Raw genomic sequence first — 20,120 nt, 5'->3', positions numbered from 1 at the left:
CTTATCTTTTAGACTTGCTTTTACCGTATGAACCTTCGCACACCCTGAGGTCCTCTGGCACTGGCCTTTTACTTGTTCCAAAAGCTAACACAAAAACTCATGGCGAGGCAGCTTTTCAGCATTATGCTATGGAACAGCCTGCTGGTACTGATTTTTAAACTTATATGTCAAGCACTTTGTGCTACATCCTCAATGTATGAAAAGTGCTATATAAATAAAGATTGACTGAAGGCGTTCATTGCTTTTGGTGAAAAATCAGTAACAGGTTCATGATAGTGCTTTTATGACTTGGGCCCAAGGTTATAATCATTAATGAAAACTAACAAAATGACGAAAACCGATATTAGCTGAAATATTATTGTAATTTTGGGTGTAATGCTCAGTAAAAGGGTTCATTGAGTCATGTTTCCAAGATGAAGCCTTTATTAGTGTAAGCGTCAGTCTGCTGCTGCTGGCTAAAAACTTTTTTTTTTTTGTCCCATGAAATTTAGCTTCCCCATTCCCGATGTCCTAGTGCCGCCTCTGGTCAAATGGAACACATTTTAGGGGTCAGAGCCACAACATTCTGAACATTATTTTTTGGTTCTATTTAAGGACCACCATAATGAGTATGAAAAGTTCCACGTGTTTTTGGGTAGAGTGCTGTACCTCATTGTCACTCTTCTGAGCGAGCAGGCGACTCTCTCGGATGACCAGGTACAGGGCAGCACAGGTCATTAACACACCATGACCCATGTCTCCAAACATCACAGCAAATAGGAAAGGGAAGGTGATGATGGTGTACGGAGCTGGAGGGGGCAACAAGAACAAATATCCCATCACACACAAAGCACTTCAATCATCAAACACAGAGAAATGTCACCTGCAGCTTACATGTCTGTGAGGATCCTGGGTGTAGTCCAGGCCAGTTTTTACCCCCCTTCCAACACTTGCAGCTCATGCTTATCACCAGGCTTTTTAAGACTTTTTAAGCTTTTTAACCCTTTCATGCATGAATTATGAGAACCTTAGTCAATATTTTCTTTTCTTTTTAGGCATGAAAAAAACAATGCAATTGAATTTTTTTACGACCCTGTTTTTCATGGAGTTACAAACATGTCCACTCAGCTGGACACCATGGGTTTAATATTTTGAAGCAAAGAAACATGTATTTAAAACCCATCATCAGAAAGTGATATACTGTGTGAAAAATATGAAATAAAAACATTTTTAATGCCGCAAATGCCATTTTCTCATATTTTAACATACTCCAATACTAGTTGTTACTCAATTCATGGAGATAATATGCAAAAAAAAACCTTTTTGTTCAAGAAAACTGTTAATTACGGTCTAATAGCCTGGTAATTAGCAATTGATTTTCACTCAAACATCTTACTGCAGATCAGGTTTATTAAGAACAGTAAAGTTACAGTAATGGTATGAATTGCAGTGTATGGGATGGTGCATAAGTGTCCACTGTGTCAGCTGATATGGAACTAAAACAATAAAATTCATGAATGTACAAGAGAACAGGTGTAGAATAGCCGTCCACTGTACTGACCACTATGCATGAAAGGGTTAAACTCTACTAAAGGATTTCATGGCTCCTTTATATCATGTCCCATCTGTTTCCACTGTGATGTTAATTACAGCTGTTTTAATGGTTTTAAAGTAGAAATGTTACAGATTAGTGTTGACCATCTACTGTTACAGAACATGGACAGTGTATAACCTGGGTTGATTTCTCTGTAGTTCCCGATGCCGTAAGCGTCAACAATGTTCTGAAAGCCCGATGTGAACTTGTTGGTTTTGTTGAAGGTGGGTGGAGTCTGTTTAGTCTGCATCCTGTTGAGTATGGATGGAACTGTGGAGCCACTTCTCTCCTGGAAAAAAAAAAAAGAAAACAACACAAATCACCTGTTGGCTTGATACTGTCAATACAGCAGAAGACAAAAGCAGCATGGAGATACATGAGAGAAAGGGTTAGGGGTCGGGGATGGGGTTAGGATCGAGGTATGGGTGCATGATTTTAGCCAAAAATAAAATCCTGATTTGTCCTCTAAGAATGTGATCCCACCTTCCCACAGGGGACAGAAGACAGTCTGTGGACACTAACAGGAACCATCATCCAGAACAAAGGCTACTCTACTGACTCTTCAGAACAGACATTGGACTGAGTAAAACTAGGGGAGGAACCATTTAGAACATTATCCACTGATAAAATACTCCTGAAATAAAAGATATATTCCAGTATCAATACTTGTTCTTCCTTCACTTGTGGCTCACATATAAGTCACAAACAAACTGAACCAAATTCATTCATTTCATCACAAAAACAAACTGTCACAGTAAATGTCAGGAGTATGAATAATTTAGAGGACGACTGTACATGAGAGGAAAATACAGTAGAATCTCTCACTGTTTAATTTTATGATAAACACAAAATCACCAACAATATCCAATCAAATGTGGGGAAAATCCACTGGATTTGGCTCTGTCAATGAATTCATTTACATAAAAATCTGATAAGTGTTAGCGATCAGATACTCGCACTAATCAGAAGTGATGTGTTTACAGTCCCTTCAGGAATGGGATAATCCAGCCTCTGGTTCAGTCTATTATCAGAGTTCTTCAGAGAGCGTACGCACGTAGTGACGGTAGACTCAAACTTCCTGTTATTGTCTTCTGCTGACAACTGGCCTTGTTGTTTCCATTTTCTATGATTTACTTTTTACACGTGCACAGATTTAAAAGAATGAAAGAAATCAGATTAACCCTTTAAGCGCCAATACCGGGACAAGCAACATAACTGAATGAAACAGACAACTTTTTCAAATCTTGATATCAAATTTGAATATTTTTGAAAAAACAATAAATAAATAAACTAAACCCAAAGGGTTAACCTGTTTACATACATGAAGACATGGAAGTATTGAGACAAATCCAGGTGTTAATCTGATTTATTATAATCAGATTACTGCTGTTACTTGATAAAAACTGATCAAATTATACTGTTTACATGATCAATAATCAGATACTGATCAGAGTATGGGTGCGGATGGAAACAGACTCATTGTATGGTGCTAATAATAATACACAGATGAGAACTAGGGTTAAAGCTCCAGCTCTACACGTCCACAGGAAAAGGAATGTGTTGAATGAAATCTGTCTTGACGTTTTATTAATCCACTATTCAGGTGAAATCATCCCATTATTCAGATGAAATCATCCCATTATTCAGATGAAATCATCCCATTATTCAGATGAAATCATCCCATTATTCAGGTGAAATCATCCCATTATTCAGATGAAATCATCCCATTATTCAGGTGAAATCATCCCATTATTCAGATGAAATCATCCCATTATTCAGGTGAAATCATCCCATTATTCAGATGAAATCATCCCATTATTCAGGTGAAATCATCCCATTATTCAGGTGAAATCATCCCATTATTCAGGTGAAATCATCCCATTATTCAGGTGAAATCATCCCATTATTCAGATGAAATCATTCTGTTATTCAGATGAAATCATTCCAGTTACACATTTTTGATTTTCAATGTCATTTTCAATAATGACAGATCTAAAGTGAAATCTCAGTATTTAAGATGCATTGATATGAATGAACTCACGGTCCCTCTGCGCAGAGCGAACTGGATGGAGTCCAGGTCTGAGACGGGACACCACACCTCAGCGATCAGACACTTCTGGGTCACGTCGATGTTGCAGAGGTTGAGTGTGTGGTAGATGGCCTTCATCTTCCTCACCTTGATGAACCACACTCGCATGGTCTTGGAGGCAGCCTGTAACACTCTCTGTCTGTGGTCCTCTGTTTGGTTCAACACCTGGAGGTATGGAGGAGCACCATTAGATGATGAACCTGAACCCAGTCTGGACCCTGGAGCTCTGGGGTTGGAGCATCTGAACGCCCTCCGTTAACCCTCCACAGAGCTCCTTCCAACCACCAGAGGAGCTAATGTCCAAATGTTTTTTATTCAGTTTGTTTTTAACTCTGTTTTTTTCTTTTTTTTTTTTGTATTTCATCAAAGCTAAAATGTGTCAGTGTGCATGTTTTACTCACTTCCGAGAAAGGTGTTAGTGCAGTAACTTTTAATTGTTTATAATGTGCTGATTTTTGTGGCAGACTGGAAAGGTCGGATTAATGCGACCTGGCCATTCAGACTGAAGTCGCATTGAAAAATATCAGATATGTATGGGATTTAGGACTGCATATGAAAGTGGTCTGGGTCAGATTTAGGACCACATATGAAAGTGGTCTGGGTCAGATTAGGGCTGTTCAAACTGTCTTTAACAGATCGGATACAGGTCACATATGGACAAAAAATTGGATTTGGGTCACATTTGGCTGCAGTCTGAAAGTAGCCTTAGTCTGTATTAGTGTATTATGGTCTGTATTAGTGTATTATGGTCTGTATTAAGTGTATTATGGTCTGTATTAAGTGTATTATGGTCTGTATTACTGTATTATGGTCTGTATTAGTGTATTATGGTCTGTATTAGTGTATTATGGTCTGTATTACTGTATTATGGTCTGTATTAGTGTATTATGGTCTGTATTAAGTGTATTATGGTCTGTATTAATGTATTATGGTCTGTATTCGTGTATTATGGTCTGTATTCATGTATTAGAGCAGGGCAGAGTAGCACTCTGAAGCAGAACCAAGGCTTTTTCCAGACTAAATAAGGGCAAACCATTAGGAACTACAACAGTATGAGCCAGGACAAAGGTCTTGGACAGATTCGATGGACACCCTAACCCTAACCCATGGGCACACCCACCTCCACTGTAGGCTTTTGTACAAGTACAGCTTCAACACACATCCTGTTGTGTAATGCTTGGGATTAATGTCTTGTTTGTTTTGATTTTCAACAAAAAGCCTTTGAAAGAAATCTGAAATAAAAAACTGTATCACAATTATTAATGTGGTCTATACAATACACCTGATTATTCCAGGGTTAGAGGAAACTCCCTCTCTTTTCACTTTTTGCAGTTGAATAGTGTGTGTGTGTGTGTGTGTGTGTGTGTGTGTGTGTGTGTGTGTGTGTGTGTGTGTGTGTGTGCGTGTGCGTGTGTGTGTGCTTCCTAGATAATTAGATTAGACCTGACTGTCTAATTACAGATACAGATCTGTTAGTGAGACACGTACCATCTGGAGGTCGTCAATGCGGCTGTTGACCCCCGCCAGCATCTCCTTCCTCTCCTGGGGGGTTTCAGGACAGGGGTAGAGAGAGGCCCGGAACCTGGACAGACCCCCCCCACACACCCACACAGTCAACAAACAATCAACACCATTCTGCCTTGATGTCTGCATCATGCACATACCAAGGCTTCTTCTTCTTTTGTCTTTGGTCTAGACATTTTCATCATCCTGTTACAGATGCTAACAGGGTTGGGCCAAATATTAACATTTTAGAGTGTTTTAGTGTGGAAAACGCAACTTTCAACATCATTTGAGTCATTGATTTGTGTCCCAATAGTAACAACTGCACATATTCTTTCCAAAATAACATCTCACTGGGCTCGGGCAGAAAGGGCAGGAAGGATCTCTTTTGACATAAAAAAGGAACATAATTTAATGCAAAACATTACAAATAGTGCTGCAACAACGCATCAATTAAATTGATCCAAGCTGATTCTTAAAAGAGTTGGCAATGAATTCGGCAGTCGATTTGTTGGGTCTTGAACACGTTAGTATTGAGGCATGCCCACATGCTAACTGGATAACCGGAGCTGGTTGAAGATCCTTTATTGTCAGTGTACAGTATACTGTGCATGCACCACACTCTGAAATGTACCTTCTGTTTTTAATGCATCACTAGAACATGCAGGAACACACCACAGACTAGGAGCAGTGGGTTTGCCATAGCAGGTGCCCAGGAAGCAAACAGGTGGTTAAGTGCCGCACTCAAGGGCACATCAGCCAACAACTTTTTTCTGCCAGTCTTGAACCGGTGATAAGCTGACTCTCCAGGTGACTCTACAGCCCTCTAGGCCACAGCTGCCCCCCAGGCCACGGCTGCCCCCCTCTAGCCATAACAAGTCTAGGTAGCGGGCTAGCGCTTGCTAACCTGGGGCGCCATAAGGGGGGGCATGACAAATTCATGGGGCCCAGCATTCCCAGGGGGCCCAGTGGATATAGGTTAGAAGTTGTGAAAATTTCATGTACGCTCTGGAGTAAAAGAGAGGCGTAAAAGCTGGGAGACGGACGTCCGAAGTTAAGTTTCACGTTTGGTTTCACACCAGTTGCGATAGTTGCAGCACTTATGGAATGTACCCCCATGTATATACCACCCCCACCCCACCCCCGCGCTCCGACAACAAACTTACAGATACTTTATTTTATGAAGGGCCCACAATGTTTACCTTTCATGGGGCCCACAATTGCTACTACACCCAAGCTACTGTGGGAATGTAATCAGTAGTGACTTGTCTGCAGCCTTTATTGCTTTGGGTTAAATGCCAATGTTTGAGAATTGAGTCTTTTGTGTTTATCTGATGAATCAATTAGTTATTAAAATAATCTACAGATTAATCAATTAGAAAAATCATCATTAGTTGAAGCCCTAATTGTAACTCTATACAGAACTGTGTAATGTGTACATATGAGGGTACAAATGAGGGCACATGGGTACATATGAGGGTACATACGAGGGCACAAGTGTATATATGAGGGTATATGTGTACATATGAGAGTATATATGAGGGTACATGAGTATATATGAGGGCACATGTGTATATATCAGGGTACATATGAGGGTACATGTGTATATATGAGGGTACATGTGTATATATGAGAGTACATGTGTATATATGAGGGTACATGTGTACATATGAAGGTACATGTGTGCATATGAGGGTTTCTTACCCTCATATATACCTAATGCTATACCTCAGTGCAGGTCCAAACCCAGACATTGGTTCATGTGTAAAAAGGTGCAATGCTTGGGTTTAGCCTGTAAAACATGGTGATGAAGTGGAGCTGAGAAGGAAACACTGACCCCTCACAGATCTTTTTCACTCTGTTCTTCAGCTGGTCTCCTTGGAAGAAGATGATGAACACGGATTTGTGCACTTGATCTCCCTGTGAAGAAAAAACAGGCCTTTCTTCATCATTCAGATTAGTGTTACACAGTAGAGCATCGCAGTACCAGTGCACCATCAGACCAGTGTCTGAGTCTAGAAAGACCAGTGGGAATCTACAGTACAAGCCAGCTCCATACTGGGGTCAGGGTTAGGGTTAGCTAACCCTAACCGCTAGTCAGCATCTGTACGAGTAAATTAGAAGAGGTGTTGACAAAGCAGACAGAGGATTTTGATTTAGTTGAAAAAAATCATCCAGACAAATTCAGTTCTGGTGATGCAGTTCCTTTATGGGTTCACTACTGTCTGATGTACAGGTGGAGCATTTACATCCTGTCTGTCGTTACTGGACACACTGGTTCATTCAGGTGTTCCTGCTTCTTCCTGTTGGGATCCTGTGGTCAGACACACCTGGACGAATCAGTGTGTTCAGTAATGACAGACAGAAAATAAAGGATCTGCCTCTTTCTCTTCTTCCTTCTCCTCCTCCTCTTCCTACTCTTTCTCCCCCTCTTCTTCCTCCTCCCCTTCTTTCTCTTCCTCCTCCTCTTCCTTCTCTTCATTTTGCTCCTCCTCCTCCTTTTTCTCCTCCCCTTCTTCCTCCTCCCCTTCTTCCTCTTCCTCCTCTTTCTCCTCCTCCTCCTCTTCCTCTTCCCCTTCTTCCTCTTCCTCCTCTTTCTCCTCCTCTTCTTCCTCCTCCTCTTTCTCCTTCTCTTCTTCCTCCTCCTCTTCCTCTGTCTCTTCGTCCTCCTCCTCCATCTCTTCCTCATCCTCCTCTTCTTCCCCCTTCTCCTCTTCCTCTATCTCTTCCTCCTCCATCTCTTCCTCGCCCTCCTCTTCCTCCTCCTCTTTCTCCTCCTCTTCTTCCTCCTCCTCTTCCTCCTCCTCTTCTTCCTCCTTTTCCTCTTCCTCCTTTCTCCTTCTCTTCTTCCTCCTCCTCTTTCTCCTCCTTTTCCTCCTCCTCCTCCACCATCTTCCTCATACACAGATCATCTCATCTTTAAGGTCAATAAGTTAATAAAACCAGTTTATTTCTTCTGCTTCTTTCTCTTTTATTGTGTATTCCTACTTATTTTCTTTCCAACTACACTTTTTCTGTTTTAAAAACCCTTAAAAAGGATTGCTAGGTGGTTTTTGGGGCTGGAACAAATTAATTATATTTCAGTTAATTTCAATAGGGAAAATTAATTTGTAAAACAAGTAGATCACAAAACGACCTCGGACATGGAACAAATTAAACTTGCACTGCCAGGTTGTCCCGTATATGTAAATGAGCTTTGACTGAATTATGTCCTGATGACGCAGATTTTGTGACAGTGGTGTGTATGTGTGCACTCATCTACCGTGGTGGGGTCTTCTAGAGGGTCTTCAATCTCAGCCTTCCTCAAGAAGACATTCCCCCGACACACCCTCCACAGCATCCTTTCAAAGGTGGGGATCCTCTCCCTGCTGATCACACCGGCCACAAATCTGCACAGAGCACAGCCTTCAGCCACGGACACATGGAACAGCCAGCCAACGACCATTTTACAGAGAAACCAGTGAGCACACGAACCCAGCACCAGAACTCAACTGGGTCATTCATCACATACTGGACGCAGGGTTAGGGTTAGTGGGTTAGAGTTAGTGGGTTAGGGTTAGAGTTAGTGGGTTAGAGTTAGGGTTAGTGGGTTAGGGTTAGAGTTAGTGGGTTAGAGTTAGGGTTAGTGGGTTAGGGTTAGAGTCAGTGGGTTAGAGTTAGGGTTAGTGGGTTAGGGTTAGAGTTAGTGGGTTAGGGTTAGTGGGTTAGAGTTAGGGTTAGTGGGTTAGGGTTAGGTTAGGGTTAGTGGGTTAGAGTTAGGGTTAGTGGGTTAGAGTTAGGGTTAGTGGGTTAGGGTTAGGGTTAGGGTTAGTGGGTTAGGGTTAGGGTTAGTGGGTTAGAGTTAGGGTTAGTGGGTTAGGGTTAGTGGGTTAGAGTTAGGGTTAGTGGATTAGAGTTAGTGGGTTAGGGTTAGTGGGTTAGAGTTAGGGTTAGTGGGTTAGGGTTAGGGGGTTAGAGTTAGGGTTAGTGGATTCGAGTTAGTGGGTTAGGGTTAGGGTTAGTGGGTTAGGGTTAGGGGGTTAGAGTTAGGGTTAGTGGGTTAGGGGGTTAGAGTTAGGGTTAGTGGGTTAGGGTTAGGGGGTTAGAGTTAGGGTTAGTGGGTTAGGGGGTTAGAGTTAGGGTTAGTGGGTTAGAGGGTTAGAGTTAGGGTTAGTGGGTTAGAGTTAGTGGGTTAGGGTTAGAGTTAGTGGGTTAGAGTTAGGGTTAGTGGGTTAGGGTTAGAGTTAGTGGGTTAGAGTTAGGGTTAGTGGGTTAGGGTTAGAGTCAGTGGGTTAGAGTTAGGGTTAGTGGGTTAGGGTTAGAGTTAGTGGGTTAGGGTTAGTGGGTTAGAGTTAGGGTTATTGGGTTAGGGTTAGGTTAGGGTTAGTGGGTTAGAGTTAGGGTTAGTGGGTTAGAGTTAGGGTTAGTGGGTTAGGGTTAGGGTTAGTGGGTTAGGGTTAGGTTAGGGTTAGTGGGTTAGAGTTAGGGTTAGTGGGTTAGGGTTAGTGGGTTAGAGTTAGGGTTAGTGGATTAGAGTTAGTGGGTTAGGGTTAGTGGGTTAGAGTTAGGGTTAGTGGGTTAGGGTTAGGGGGTTAGAGTTAGGGTTAGTGGATTAGAGTTAGTGGGTTAGGGTTAGTGGGTTAGGGTTAGGGGGTTAGAGTTAGGGTTAGTGGGTTAGGGGGTTAGAGTTAGGGTTAGTGGGTTAGGGTTAGGGGGTTAGAGTTAGGGTTAGTGGGTTAGGGGGTTAGAGTTAGGGTTAGTGGATTAGAGTTAGTGGGTTAGGGTTAGGGTTAGCGGGTTAGAGTTAGGGTTAGTGGGTTAGGGTTAGCGGGTTAGAGTTAGGGTTAGTGGGTTAGGGTTAGGGGGTTAGAGTTAGGGTTAGTGGGTAAGGGTTCGGTTAGGGTTTGAGGGTTAGAGTTAGGGTTAATGGGTTAGGGTTAAAGTTAGGGTTAGTGGGTTAGAGTTAGAGTTAGGGTTAGTGGGTTAGGGTTAGAGTTAGGGTTAGGGTTAGTGGGTTAGAGTTAGGGTTAGTGGGTTAGGGTTAGGTTATGGTTAGCTCCAATGACTACCGAGCCAATGACTACTGAGGGTTAGTAGGTTAGAGTTAGGGTTAGTGGGTTAGAGTTAGTGGGTTAGGGTTAGGTTAGTGGGTTAGAGTTAGGGTTAGTAGGTTAGAGTTAGTGGGTTAGAGTTAGTGGGTCAGGGTTAGGGTTAGTGGGTTAGAGTTAGTGGGTTAGGGTTAGGTTAGTGGGTTAGAGTTAGGGTTAGTAGGTTAGAGTTAGTGGGTTAGAGTTAGTGGGTTAGGGTTAGGGTTAGTGGGTTAGAGTTAGTGGGTTAGGGTTAGGGTTAGTGGGTTAGGGTTAGAATTAGGGTCAGTGGGTTAGTGGGTTAGAGTTAGTGGGTTAGAGTTAGGGTTAGTGGGTTAGGGTTAGTGTTAGGGTTAGAGTTAGGGTTAGGGGCCTGCACATTTAACATTTTTCAGTGTAAATCCTGTATCTTCCTGTATGTAATTCACTGATCCTGTAGATGTTCATTAAAACTCAAGAGTAAATTCAAAGGTTATTATATTAAAACAGTGTGTTTTTCAGTCCAGTCTGTCATGAACTGAACATAAACCCAGTGTGTCCATCCACTGTCATTGATCCAACTCCATGGGTGTTACTGGGTAATCAATGTTGTAGAAGATGATGGTGTTTCCACGGTAACTACGGAGCCTCTGAACGTCCAAATGGGTCATATCTGATGACCATGAAACGATGAAGAACTGTATTTTACACCAATTATTGACATGGATTGATAGAATTAGTGGATCAACAGGTATTTAAAGTATGTAGGTTCTTGCAGGTTAAGACAAGAAGTGGCATTTTCATCTACATTCATCTATACTTCGCTCATTTTTACATGTATAATCAATTAAGTCAATTAAGAACATGTTTTAATGTTGAAGACCAGACACTAAAATCCAAAGGGCTCAGCAGTCAGTGGAGCTTGTGTTATGGTTCAACAGGTTTAGGGTTAGTACTGGTTAGGGTTAGCATTGGTTAGGGTTAGGGTTAGGGTTAGTACTGGTTAGGGTAAGTATAGGTTAGGGTTAGTACTGGTTAGGCTAAGTATAGGTTAGGGTTAGTACTGGTTAGGGTTAGTATTGGTTAGGGTTAGTACTGGTTAGGGTTAAGTATTGGTTAAGGTTAATATTGCTTAGGGTTAAATATTGGTTAGGGTTAGTACTGTTTAGGGTTAGTATTAGTTAGGGTTAGTGTTGGTTAAGGTTAGTACTGGTTAGGGTTAGTATTAGTTAGTGTTAGTATTGTTAGGGTTAAATACTGGTTAGGGTTAGTACTGGTTAAGCTTAGTACTGGTTAGGGTTGGTATTGTTAGGGTTAGGGTTAAGTACTGGTTAGGGTTAGTATTGATTAAGGTTAGTACTGGTTAGGGTTAGTACTGGTTAAGGTCAGTGCTGGTTAGGGTTAGTACTGGTTAAGGTTAGTATTGGTTAGGATTAAGTGTTGGTTAGGGTTAGTATTCGTTAAGGTTAGTACTGGTTAACATTAGTACTGGTTAGGGTTAAGTATTGTTAGGGTTGAGGATTGGTTAATGTTAGGGTTAGTATTAAGTATTGGTTAGGGTTAGGGTTAAGTATTGGTTAGGGTTAAGGTTAGTATTGGTTAAGGTTACGGTTAAGTATTGGTTAGGGCTAGGGTTAAGTATTGGTTAGAGTTAAAGTTAGTATTGGTTAAGGTTACGGTTAGGGTTAAGTATTGGTTAGGGCTAGGGTTAAGTATGAAGTCTTTTTTACCCCAGTCGGAGTGGAGCGCCACGCCCCCCCTCGCTGCCCTCCATCAGGGCGGAGGATTCCTCCAGCAGGTTGGGATCCTCCATCTGTCAAAGCCACCACAGACACTGGACTTAGCTTTGTTCTGTCAACACATGAAGGAGGATGAGCACAGACACAGAATAATCCAGGTACTAACCTCATCGAAGAACTGCTGCGTTCGGCGGAGGATGTGTTTGAGCTCCGTCAGCTCCAGGAAGTTCTTCTTCAGGGCTTCCTGGTTGGTGTTGATCTCTTTCAGCTCATTCTCCAGCTTCTCGAAGGTCGCCTGCCCATCACCAACAACCAATCACAGCTGAACATTAGTATGGACTATGAGGCAGCGTTTCCAACTCTTCAGTAGTGAAAGTATTTATTCTTCATCCTAGATAGGGCTGCACGATACTGGAAAAAACTGATGTGACGATTTTTTTAAACCCTGCGATGTATGTGATATGAAAAAAATACTCAGGAGGATGTAATAACTGTGTGGCGCCGACGAAAATGGTGTTGTGGAAAAAATACTCTGCTCATTCGTCCTCAGAATAAGAAAAGGTCATTAGATGATCAGTGTCTTTCTGTGTGTTTTAATTGGAGCTCCAACAAGGTACAGATCATACAGAGGTGAAAGCTGTCTGCAGGAGCGTACAAAGATTACAGTCAGTCATTGTCTCTTATATGAAAACTAATTTTAAAAAAAAGTCTGTGCCAGGCCGGAATGTCTGGGAGTACAGGAAGAGATAAAGTTGTTGTGATAAACGTCTGTGAGAAAGCACCTCTTCTCAAACCCAGGTGTCCATGTGTCCTTGACCATCCGACTAAACACAAAGTACAACACAACCATTTGTCTAATAAGAATAAAACCCCAGTCTCATACAATACAGAGTTCAAACAATCTTATAAGTAATATGGAATATATGTAAACTTGCTATTACAATGGTCAAACAAATTAGTTGTGTATCCTCTTGTAACCCTTGTGTCGACAGGTGTAAGGCACTGTCGACACCGAACACGTTTCAGTTTCATCCTTCTTACCACTGAAATAATTCTACATAACAGACGTTGCTTATCTTTTTGGCACCAAGACTTTGTTTTCAATGATTTTCTCGTTCGTTGCTCATTTTTCAACGTTGCAGTGTTGCCTGTGGAATTGATCTGTTGGTGTAGCGGTGTGTCACATACGCGCGTGAATGGGCCAGGGGGGGGGGTCGACCAGTCTCCGTCTGACCTTTAATATTATGCATATGTATATATACTAGTGCTGGGCAGCGATTAAAATTTTGAATTGCAATTGATCATAGGGATTTCTGCAATTAATCATGATTAATCGCATAGCTATATTGGGGGGGGCGGTTGCCAGCATCAACAGCATGTATTGCCCTTAAGTGATATTTCAGACTCGAAGTACTCCAGTGATAAAAAAATAATTCCACATTGCAGTGCGTACAAACAACTTTGTCCTTCTCAACCCCACCATCTGAAGACATTTAAAATGAAAATATCCATGGAAAAGACCGGCACTTTTCTCCATGTTTATGTCCCCACCGGTTTATTTCTGCTTGTGAGTAATTGACAGGAGTCTTAAGCCCACTAATCAGTACTAATACTAATAAGCCCAATAATATGTGATGTTCAGTTGTTCAAAGCAAGCAAAGGGGGCCCTCTAGTGGTCAGAATAAGTTGCAGTAATGTATGTTTTGTCCTTGCGGTGTTCCCGTAGCCAGTTCGGACATAAGAAGGAACTAACAGACACGTTTCTTTCACTCTGTTTGTATGGCCCCAAAAACGTTTGCCTGTGAGTATTTTATGTTCAGTTGTTGTAAGAATTCATTCATTCATTCATTTTCTGAACCCACTTTATCCTCACTAGGGTCACGGGGGTCACTTGGAGCCTATCCCAGCTACATAGGGGCGACAGCGGGGTACACCCTGGACAAGTCGCCAGTTCATTGCAGGGCTGAACATATAGAGACAAACAATCACTCTCACATTCACACCTATGGACAATTTAGATTAACCAATTAACCTATTAGTGCATGTCTTTGAATGGTGGGAGGAAGCCGGAGTACCCGGAGAGAATCCACACAGACACGGGGGAGAACATGCAAACTCCACACAGAAAGGTCCCACTCCCCATCGACTGGTGTTGGAATCGAACCCAGGACCTTCTTGCTGTGAGGCATGAGTGCTAACCACTGCACCACCGTGTCGCCCCTATGTCTTATGTCCTCTTGTAAGAATGAATAGTATAAAATATCTCTGATGTGAACCTTTGTTGCTGGATAAAAAGACGTAAATCTTAAATTAATCTGTAAATGCTAATTGTTATCATGTCTATGGATTTTCCCTTTCAAGTTAGCATCGAGCTAGCGATCTTCTTCCCATTCATTTAAATGTATAATGCCATGTAAATGCACTAAGGCAATGAACAGAACTGAGACATATTTTGTGTTTATGTTGCAGTTTTACAGTGAGGCTCAGGTAAAAGATTTGGACAGAAGTTTTGGGTGTCCAGCTTTTCTTGGGAAACCTGTTGTCTATCTGCCAAGCTAATCGCTACACGTACACAAGCAGGGGCAGAAGAATAGGAGTTAGAATAAAACAGCATTAACGTGAGATAAAAAAAATTGTCAGCGTTATTTAATGAATGCGTTAATGCGGTAATAACAGGTTAACTTGCCCAGCCCTAATATATACTATATAATACTATGGGGGTACGGGGCGGTACAGACCATGCCGCCCGCAGAAGTGAAGATGAAACATTCATTTCTCTTTTTCCTCCTGAAGCTTCGCAAACTTTCATTTGAGGGGGCAGGACGTGGCGTTGCGTCAGCGGAAATTCTGCGTTGTTACCAGCGACCCACTCCATGTGCAGGGGCGTGGTCTGCTTCAGCAAACTGATAAAGAATGAATGTGATTGGTGGATGGCTGTGTGCAGTGTGTCATGTCGGCTATTGGACTTTGTCTGTCTTGTCTGTTTTGTTTGTCATTTCCTGTTTTATTTTGTTAAGTTTCCCTCATGTGTCTTGTCTGTTGTCTTTACTTCCTCTCCCTGATCGTGTTCACCTTTTCCCTGATTACCTGACTCCTCCCTGATTATCTCCATCTGTGTCCAATTGTCTTCCCGCCCTCTTGTGTATTTAAACCCTCAGTCTTCCCCTGTTTAGTTGCCAGTTTGTGCTCTACAACTTGTTTGTGTTCACTTACCAGCATTTTTTGGATCCTGTTCGTTTGTCTGCTGTGTTTGACCTGTTTTCGTCCACCGATTCAGCCTGTTCCTATCTTGCCTGCTCGTTTTTGACCTGGTTCGTTACCCGACTCTGTCTCTGCCTGCTCCCTTTAAACACCTCAGCCTCCACCGATCACCTGTGCTTCGACCTTCGCCTGGAATACTACCGTGAGTTAGCCTGTCCCCATGTACCGTTGCTTGTATGACTGTCTTTCCGTGTATGACCTGGCTTGTTTATTGACCACCCTCTGTCTGTCCCTAGTGGGGATTCCGTTGGGGTTTTCCCGGCTCGACCAAGTCGGTCGCCTGTTGTTTCCACCCGCAGCCCAGACGTTTATCCCTGGAACCGGAGGCTCCACAGAAATTATATATTCTCTGTGTTGTACCATTTTCCTTGTGAAAGTGTTTAATAAAAACACTAAACCTTATTGGTTACTTGTGGTCTTGCTTTTGGGTTCAGCCTTTGTACTTAGCCTTTTACACAGTGTGTGTGAGGTACCCAGGTTGAAATTAGATGAGAACATGTTGAGTTCATTTGCCTCCTACATCGCGATGTGACTATTGCGCACACATACTGTACTGTAAATAGTATTGGTTTCCACATATGAATAAATGAATACAAATAAGTGAGAGGATGAGGAAGATTTGAATGTTCAGATCAGGACTATGAGGACCCTTCAACAGGAAGTCCAGACTGACTCTTTGTATGTGAGATATGAACTACAGAAAAGCATTTGACCTCTGACCTCAAGGTCGATCATGTCTCTTGGAAAAGGAACCTCCGGGTTTTCTCCGGTGTCCACCGTAGGAATGCTGGCCTTCTTGATCTCTTTCTCCACAAATCCTGTTGAGCAGAACCACCCATGACTCACCAAAGTAACATCACAACACACATTTTTCAAAATGGCCTCACTGGCATGGTTTTATGTGTGGCGTTCAACCCTTGAACCCTCCGGTATCTGGCCCATAGAGCTCCTTCCTAATCACACAAAGCTAAACCAGAGCTAAACCGGTCCAGGTGAACCCAGAAGAACTGCCAAGAAGAACTATGAGCTGGGCCAATGAGAACCTACACAGACAATCCCACAGAGCACTCCATCTGCACACTGCTCTGCTAATATCAGAATGTCCCAATATGTCAACTTTTATACACTTTTTTGTATTTCATCAACTTTAGCTGTGAACACAAATACCAAACACTCAACACTTGTTATATTTTTAACCCTTTAAATGTTTATAATGTTTACAATATTCTACATAATAACTGGATTAGTTATGTTCTGATTTTTGCAGCCTGACATATGTCAATCATTAACAGTGTTAGAGTTAACCCTAACCCTAACTTTAACCCTAACACTGGTTAATATGCATTATTATTTTTTGTTCTAGGTCAAATATTAAATAATAAAATATGTCTGTGTGCATTTTCTCCTCACTTCAGAAACAGGTGCTAGTGCAGACGGACCAAAAGTCCAGAGCGTTTGGGCGTTTTATTAATTAGCATAAATATCCAGTTTTCATTGTTATCCACAGAAAAAAACTCAAGCGTATGTATCGGCGTAAGCACAGTTTGAATATCCGTCACTGTTCGTGCAATCGGAAAAGTTCCAGATCCCACTGGAATAAAAGACTTTGGTCTTTCCAGTGACATATAGGACATGAGGACAGTGAAAGGCACTGACCCACAGCAGCCTGTGGATGTGGACGGACCTGTCCACAGACACACTAGAGCAGGGGTGGCAAACATACGGCCCACGGGTCAAAACAAGTCCACCAAGGGTTCCAATCTGGAACCCTTATTGGAACCGTTATTAAGAGTCAAAGGCGTCAAACTGGTTTTAGTTCAGGTTCCACATACAGACCAATATGATCCACAGTTAAATAATAATATAACAACCAATAAATAATGACTCCAAAGGTTCTTCTCGGTTTAATGTGAAAAAAAATTATATTATGCCAATAAATAATGCAAAAAAAAACAAAACACAAAATTATGAAAATAATTACATTAACAAACTCTCCTTAAATGTGAATAACCTGAAATGTCTGAAGAAAATGTAGTGCAATCTGACCAATATTCTGTTATTAAATGTTTTATGCCTTTGTACATCTGATCTGTAATAAACATGATGAAATAATAGGTTGCCTTATTCAGTAAAAAACAAATCACAATTCAGTTCTGTTTTTTTTTGTTTTTGTCTGTTACTCCACCATGTTATTCCACCTACGGCGGAGCTCAGTGTCCTCATTTTTGTAAATCTAAATATGGTCACTCTATGTGTAGTAATTTTCACTGTTTACAATGGGCTGATATTAGTGGCTGGGCCAGAATCTTAAAAATCATGTAAAAATGAATAAATTCTGAATTTTGACCTAAAACAAACTGTGTAAAATAATTTGACCTTTAATACATGAAGTGCAACGTGTAGGGCTGGGTAAAAAACTCATTTGATCGATCTAAGATACATTTCGTTTTAATTTTGTGTAATCGATTAATAGTGGATGAGATCTTTCAGAGCAGGACCACGAGTATCTGGCCCAGGTACTGCCGATGCGGAAGTGCAGCTGGCTCCGTCTTGCGAGCCCCTGGGGAAGACGGGGTGTGTCACTCTCACTCGTGACAGTTCCGGTGTGGGAGGGACATGGAGGGAGGGTGGAGAAAACCCCTTCGTGGGATGTCTTCCAGGCCGGTGTGAAGGAACTGGCCACCAGGAGCCTCTCCAAGGCGGGTCGCAGAGGCTGGTCATTCAGGACCGCTGCCCCCCCCCCCACACACACAAACACACACACACCCCGACCAGTCCAAAAATGAATAAATTCTGAATTTTGACCTAAAACAAATTGTGTAAAATTATTTGACCTTTAATAACATGAAGTGCAATGTGTAGGGCTGGGTAAAAAAATCCATTTGATTGATCTTAGATCTATTTCGTTTAATTTTGCGCAATTGATTAATAGTGGATGAGATCAATTTTTCAGAGCAGGACCGCGAGTATCCGACCCGGGTACCACTGACGCGGAAGCACAGCCGGCTCCACCTTGCGAGCCCCTGGGGAAGACGGGGTGTGTTGATCTCGCTCGCGACAGTTCCGTCGAGGGTGGGACGCAGAGGGAGGGTGGAGAAAACCCCGCTGCGGGAGGTCCTCCAGGCCGGTGTGAAGGAACTGGCCGTCCAGAGCATCTCCAAGGTGAGTCACAGAAGCCGGTCATTCTAGGAATACTAACTTGGACCCACACATGAGTCAGAGGAACAGGACCACTACCCCCCGCCCCAAACCAGTCTGTTCTGAGCCACTGTAGAACCCTGGTAATGTTTCTGACCTGTTCATTGTTTCACAGCTGTTTCATCTTTTTTCTACTGAAATATCATATTTATTTCCTTTCTAATATCAGTATTGATACCAGTACTGATGTGTCAAATGGCTGCAGTAGTCAGTCAGGTTAAAGCTCAAAATTGTACTTTGGTATTACTAAATGAATCTGAATCAATCAGATAATAGTGAATCAAATCGATATTGGATCGAATTGAATCGCACCGCGACTAATCGATTCAGAACCTTATGAATAAAAATTGAATTGATTATGGAAATTGGCCATGATCCCCAGCCCTAGCAACGTATGCATAATATGCTCACCCAGATACCAGAGGGTAATCCATGCAGACATATTTATTATAATGTGGTTTAAACCAACACACGCTGAATGTGTGGGATTACTTACGTAACTTCCGATCCATCTCCTCACACCTTCTGACTTCATTCACAAACTTTCGCTGAAACACGTTGACATCTGGATTCAGCTGTAAATGAAAAAGAAAAAAAAAACACATCAATTATGGCAACTGGGGTTAGGGTTAGGGTTAGGGTTCATCATGGGGAAATGTCAGTGTTAACAGCAGCAACACACAAAGAATGAAGTGCATAAAAACAGGCAAAAACGTTTAAAAGTAAAATATTAAATATAAAAGAGAATGTTCTCTTTCTGTGTCTTGTTCTGTCCATATTATCTACATATTGACATATTTGGAGTGTAGTTGCACTTGAGGTTTGTGTTGATATGACCCAGTTTAAAGCCAGGGAACATTATGGTGGTATGAGGCTGGTACTCACGTCTCTGAACTGGACCATTCCCAGTTCTCCCAGTTCACTGACACAGCAGTAAGCCGCCTCTGACTGGAGGAACAGCTGGGCCAGCGTCATCTCCTCACTCCTGAACAGTTCCCCCATGGTTGACACCACCCTGTAGCCCCCCTACACCAGTCTGAGAACACAGACACAAGGAGGGTTTACCAACCATCAGATCAGGACAAGTTCAGTTAACTATCATATCACTACAAGTTAAATTAAGTTAAAGGAGTCGTATGTACACTGTAAAAATAATAACTAGTAATTGTTGATTTCATTAAAGTTTTCAAATTAAACTGACTCAGAAATAAAGCTTTCCATTTACAACCCACAAAAATTTGTCTGCCCAGCAAATTTCTCTCATTGTTGTCCTCACTAAGATTTTCTAAACAGCACAACAAAGATTATGAACTTCTGAGTAGATTTTTTTGAGTGAAGTTGGGAACCAGTGGGAAACCCCACAGATGACTGACGTGTGCATGCACACATGGTCTGAACAAGTTTGAACTAGACCAGGGGTCACCAACCCTGGTCCCTGAGAGCCACTATCCTGCATGTTTTAGATGGAGCCCTCTTCCAACACACCTGATTCAAATGATAATCCTATCATCAAGCTCTGCAGAAGCCTGATAAGGACTGTCAGGTGTGGTGGAAGAGGGAAACATGGTTTTTACAGTGTGCTGAAACTGTACCAGTCTAAGAAGGGAGCTCTTGGCACAAAATAAATAAGATTTCAGATAACATTCAGTTGTGCTTTGTTTTATTCAATATCTATTTATTGAGCATTTTTCAAATATAATTACAGCAACATA

General features: G+C 41.9%; 1 protein-coding gene across 6 annotated transcripts in view; it reads right to left on the bottom strand.

Moving 5' to 3' along the window:
• Positions 1–20,120, bottom strand: part of atp6v0a1b (ATPase H+ transporting V0 subunit a1b) — a 62,693-nt gene that overhangs the window by 39,292 nt on the left and 3,281 nt on the right. For 4 of the 6 annotated variants that reach the window (XM_030121564.1, XM_030121568.1, XM_030121569.1 and 1 more), the window contains exons 2-12: positions 19,294–19,444; positions 18,905–18,983; positions 15,931–16,028; positions 12,116–12,244; positions 11,941–12,023; positions 8,428–8,554; positions 7,003–7,085; positions 5,151–5,244; positions 3,615–3,827; positions 1,712–1,862; positions 649–788 (exon numbers count right to left, since the gene is read on the bottom strand). In XM_030121564.1, the coding sequence (XP_029977424.1) occupies positions 649–788; positions 1,712–1,862; positions 3,615–3,827; positions 5,151–5,244; positions 7,003–7,085; positions 8,428–8,554; positions 11,941–12,023; positions 12,116–12,244; positions 15,931–16,028; positions 18,905–18,983; positions 19,294–19,410 (1,314 nt within the window). In that variant the 5' untranslated portion in view covers positions 19,411–19,444. The remainder of the gene's footprint in view (positions 1–648; positions 789–1,711; positions 1,863–3,614; positions 3,828–5,150; positions 5,245–7,002; positions 7,086–8,427; positions 8,555–11,940; positions 12,024–12,115; positions 12,245–15,930; positions 16,029–18,904; positions 18,984–19,293; positions 19,445–20,120) is intronic. The other 2 variants (XM_030121566.1, XM_030121567.1) reach the window with 2 other exon arrangements.

The sequence above is a fragment of the Sphaeramia orbicularis genome, chromosome 19 (assembly GCF_902148855.1).
Source record: "Sphaeramia orbicularis chromosome 19, fSphaOr1.1, whole genome shotgun sequence".
Classification (NCBI taxonomy): Eukaryota; Metazoa; Chordata; class Actinopteri; order Kurtiformes; family Apogonidae; genus Sphaeramia; species Sphaeramia orbicularis.
The sequence above is the reverse complement of the archived record's forward strand: the minus strand, read 5'-3'. Positions and strand labels throughout refer to the sequence as shown.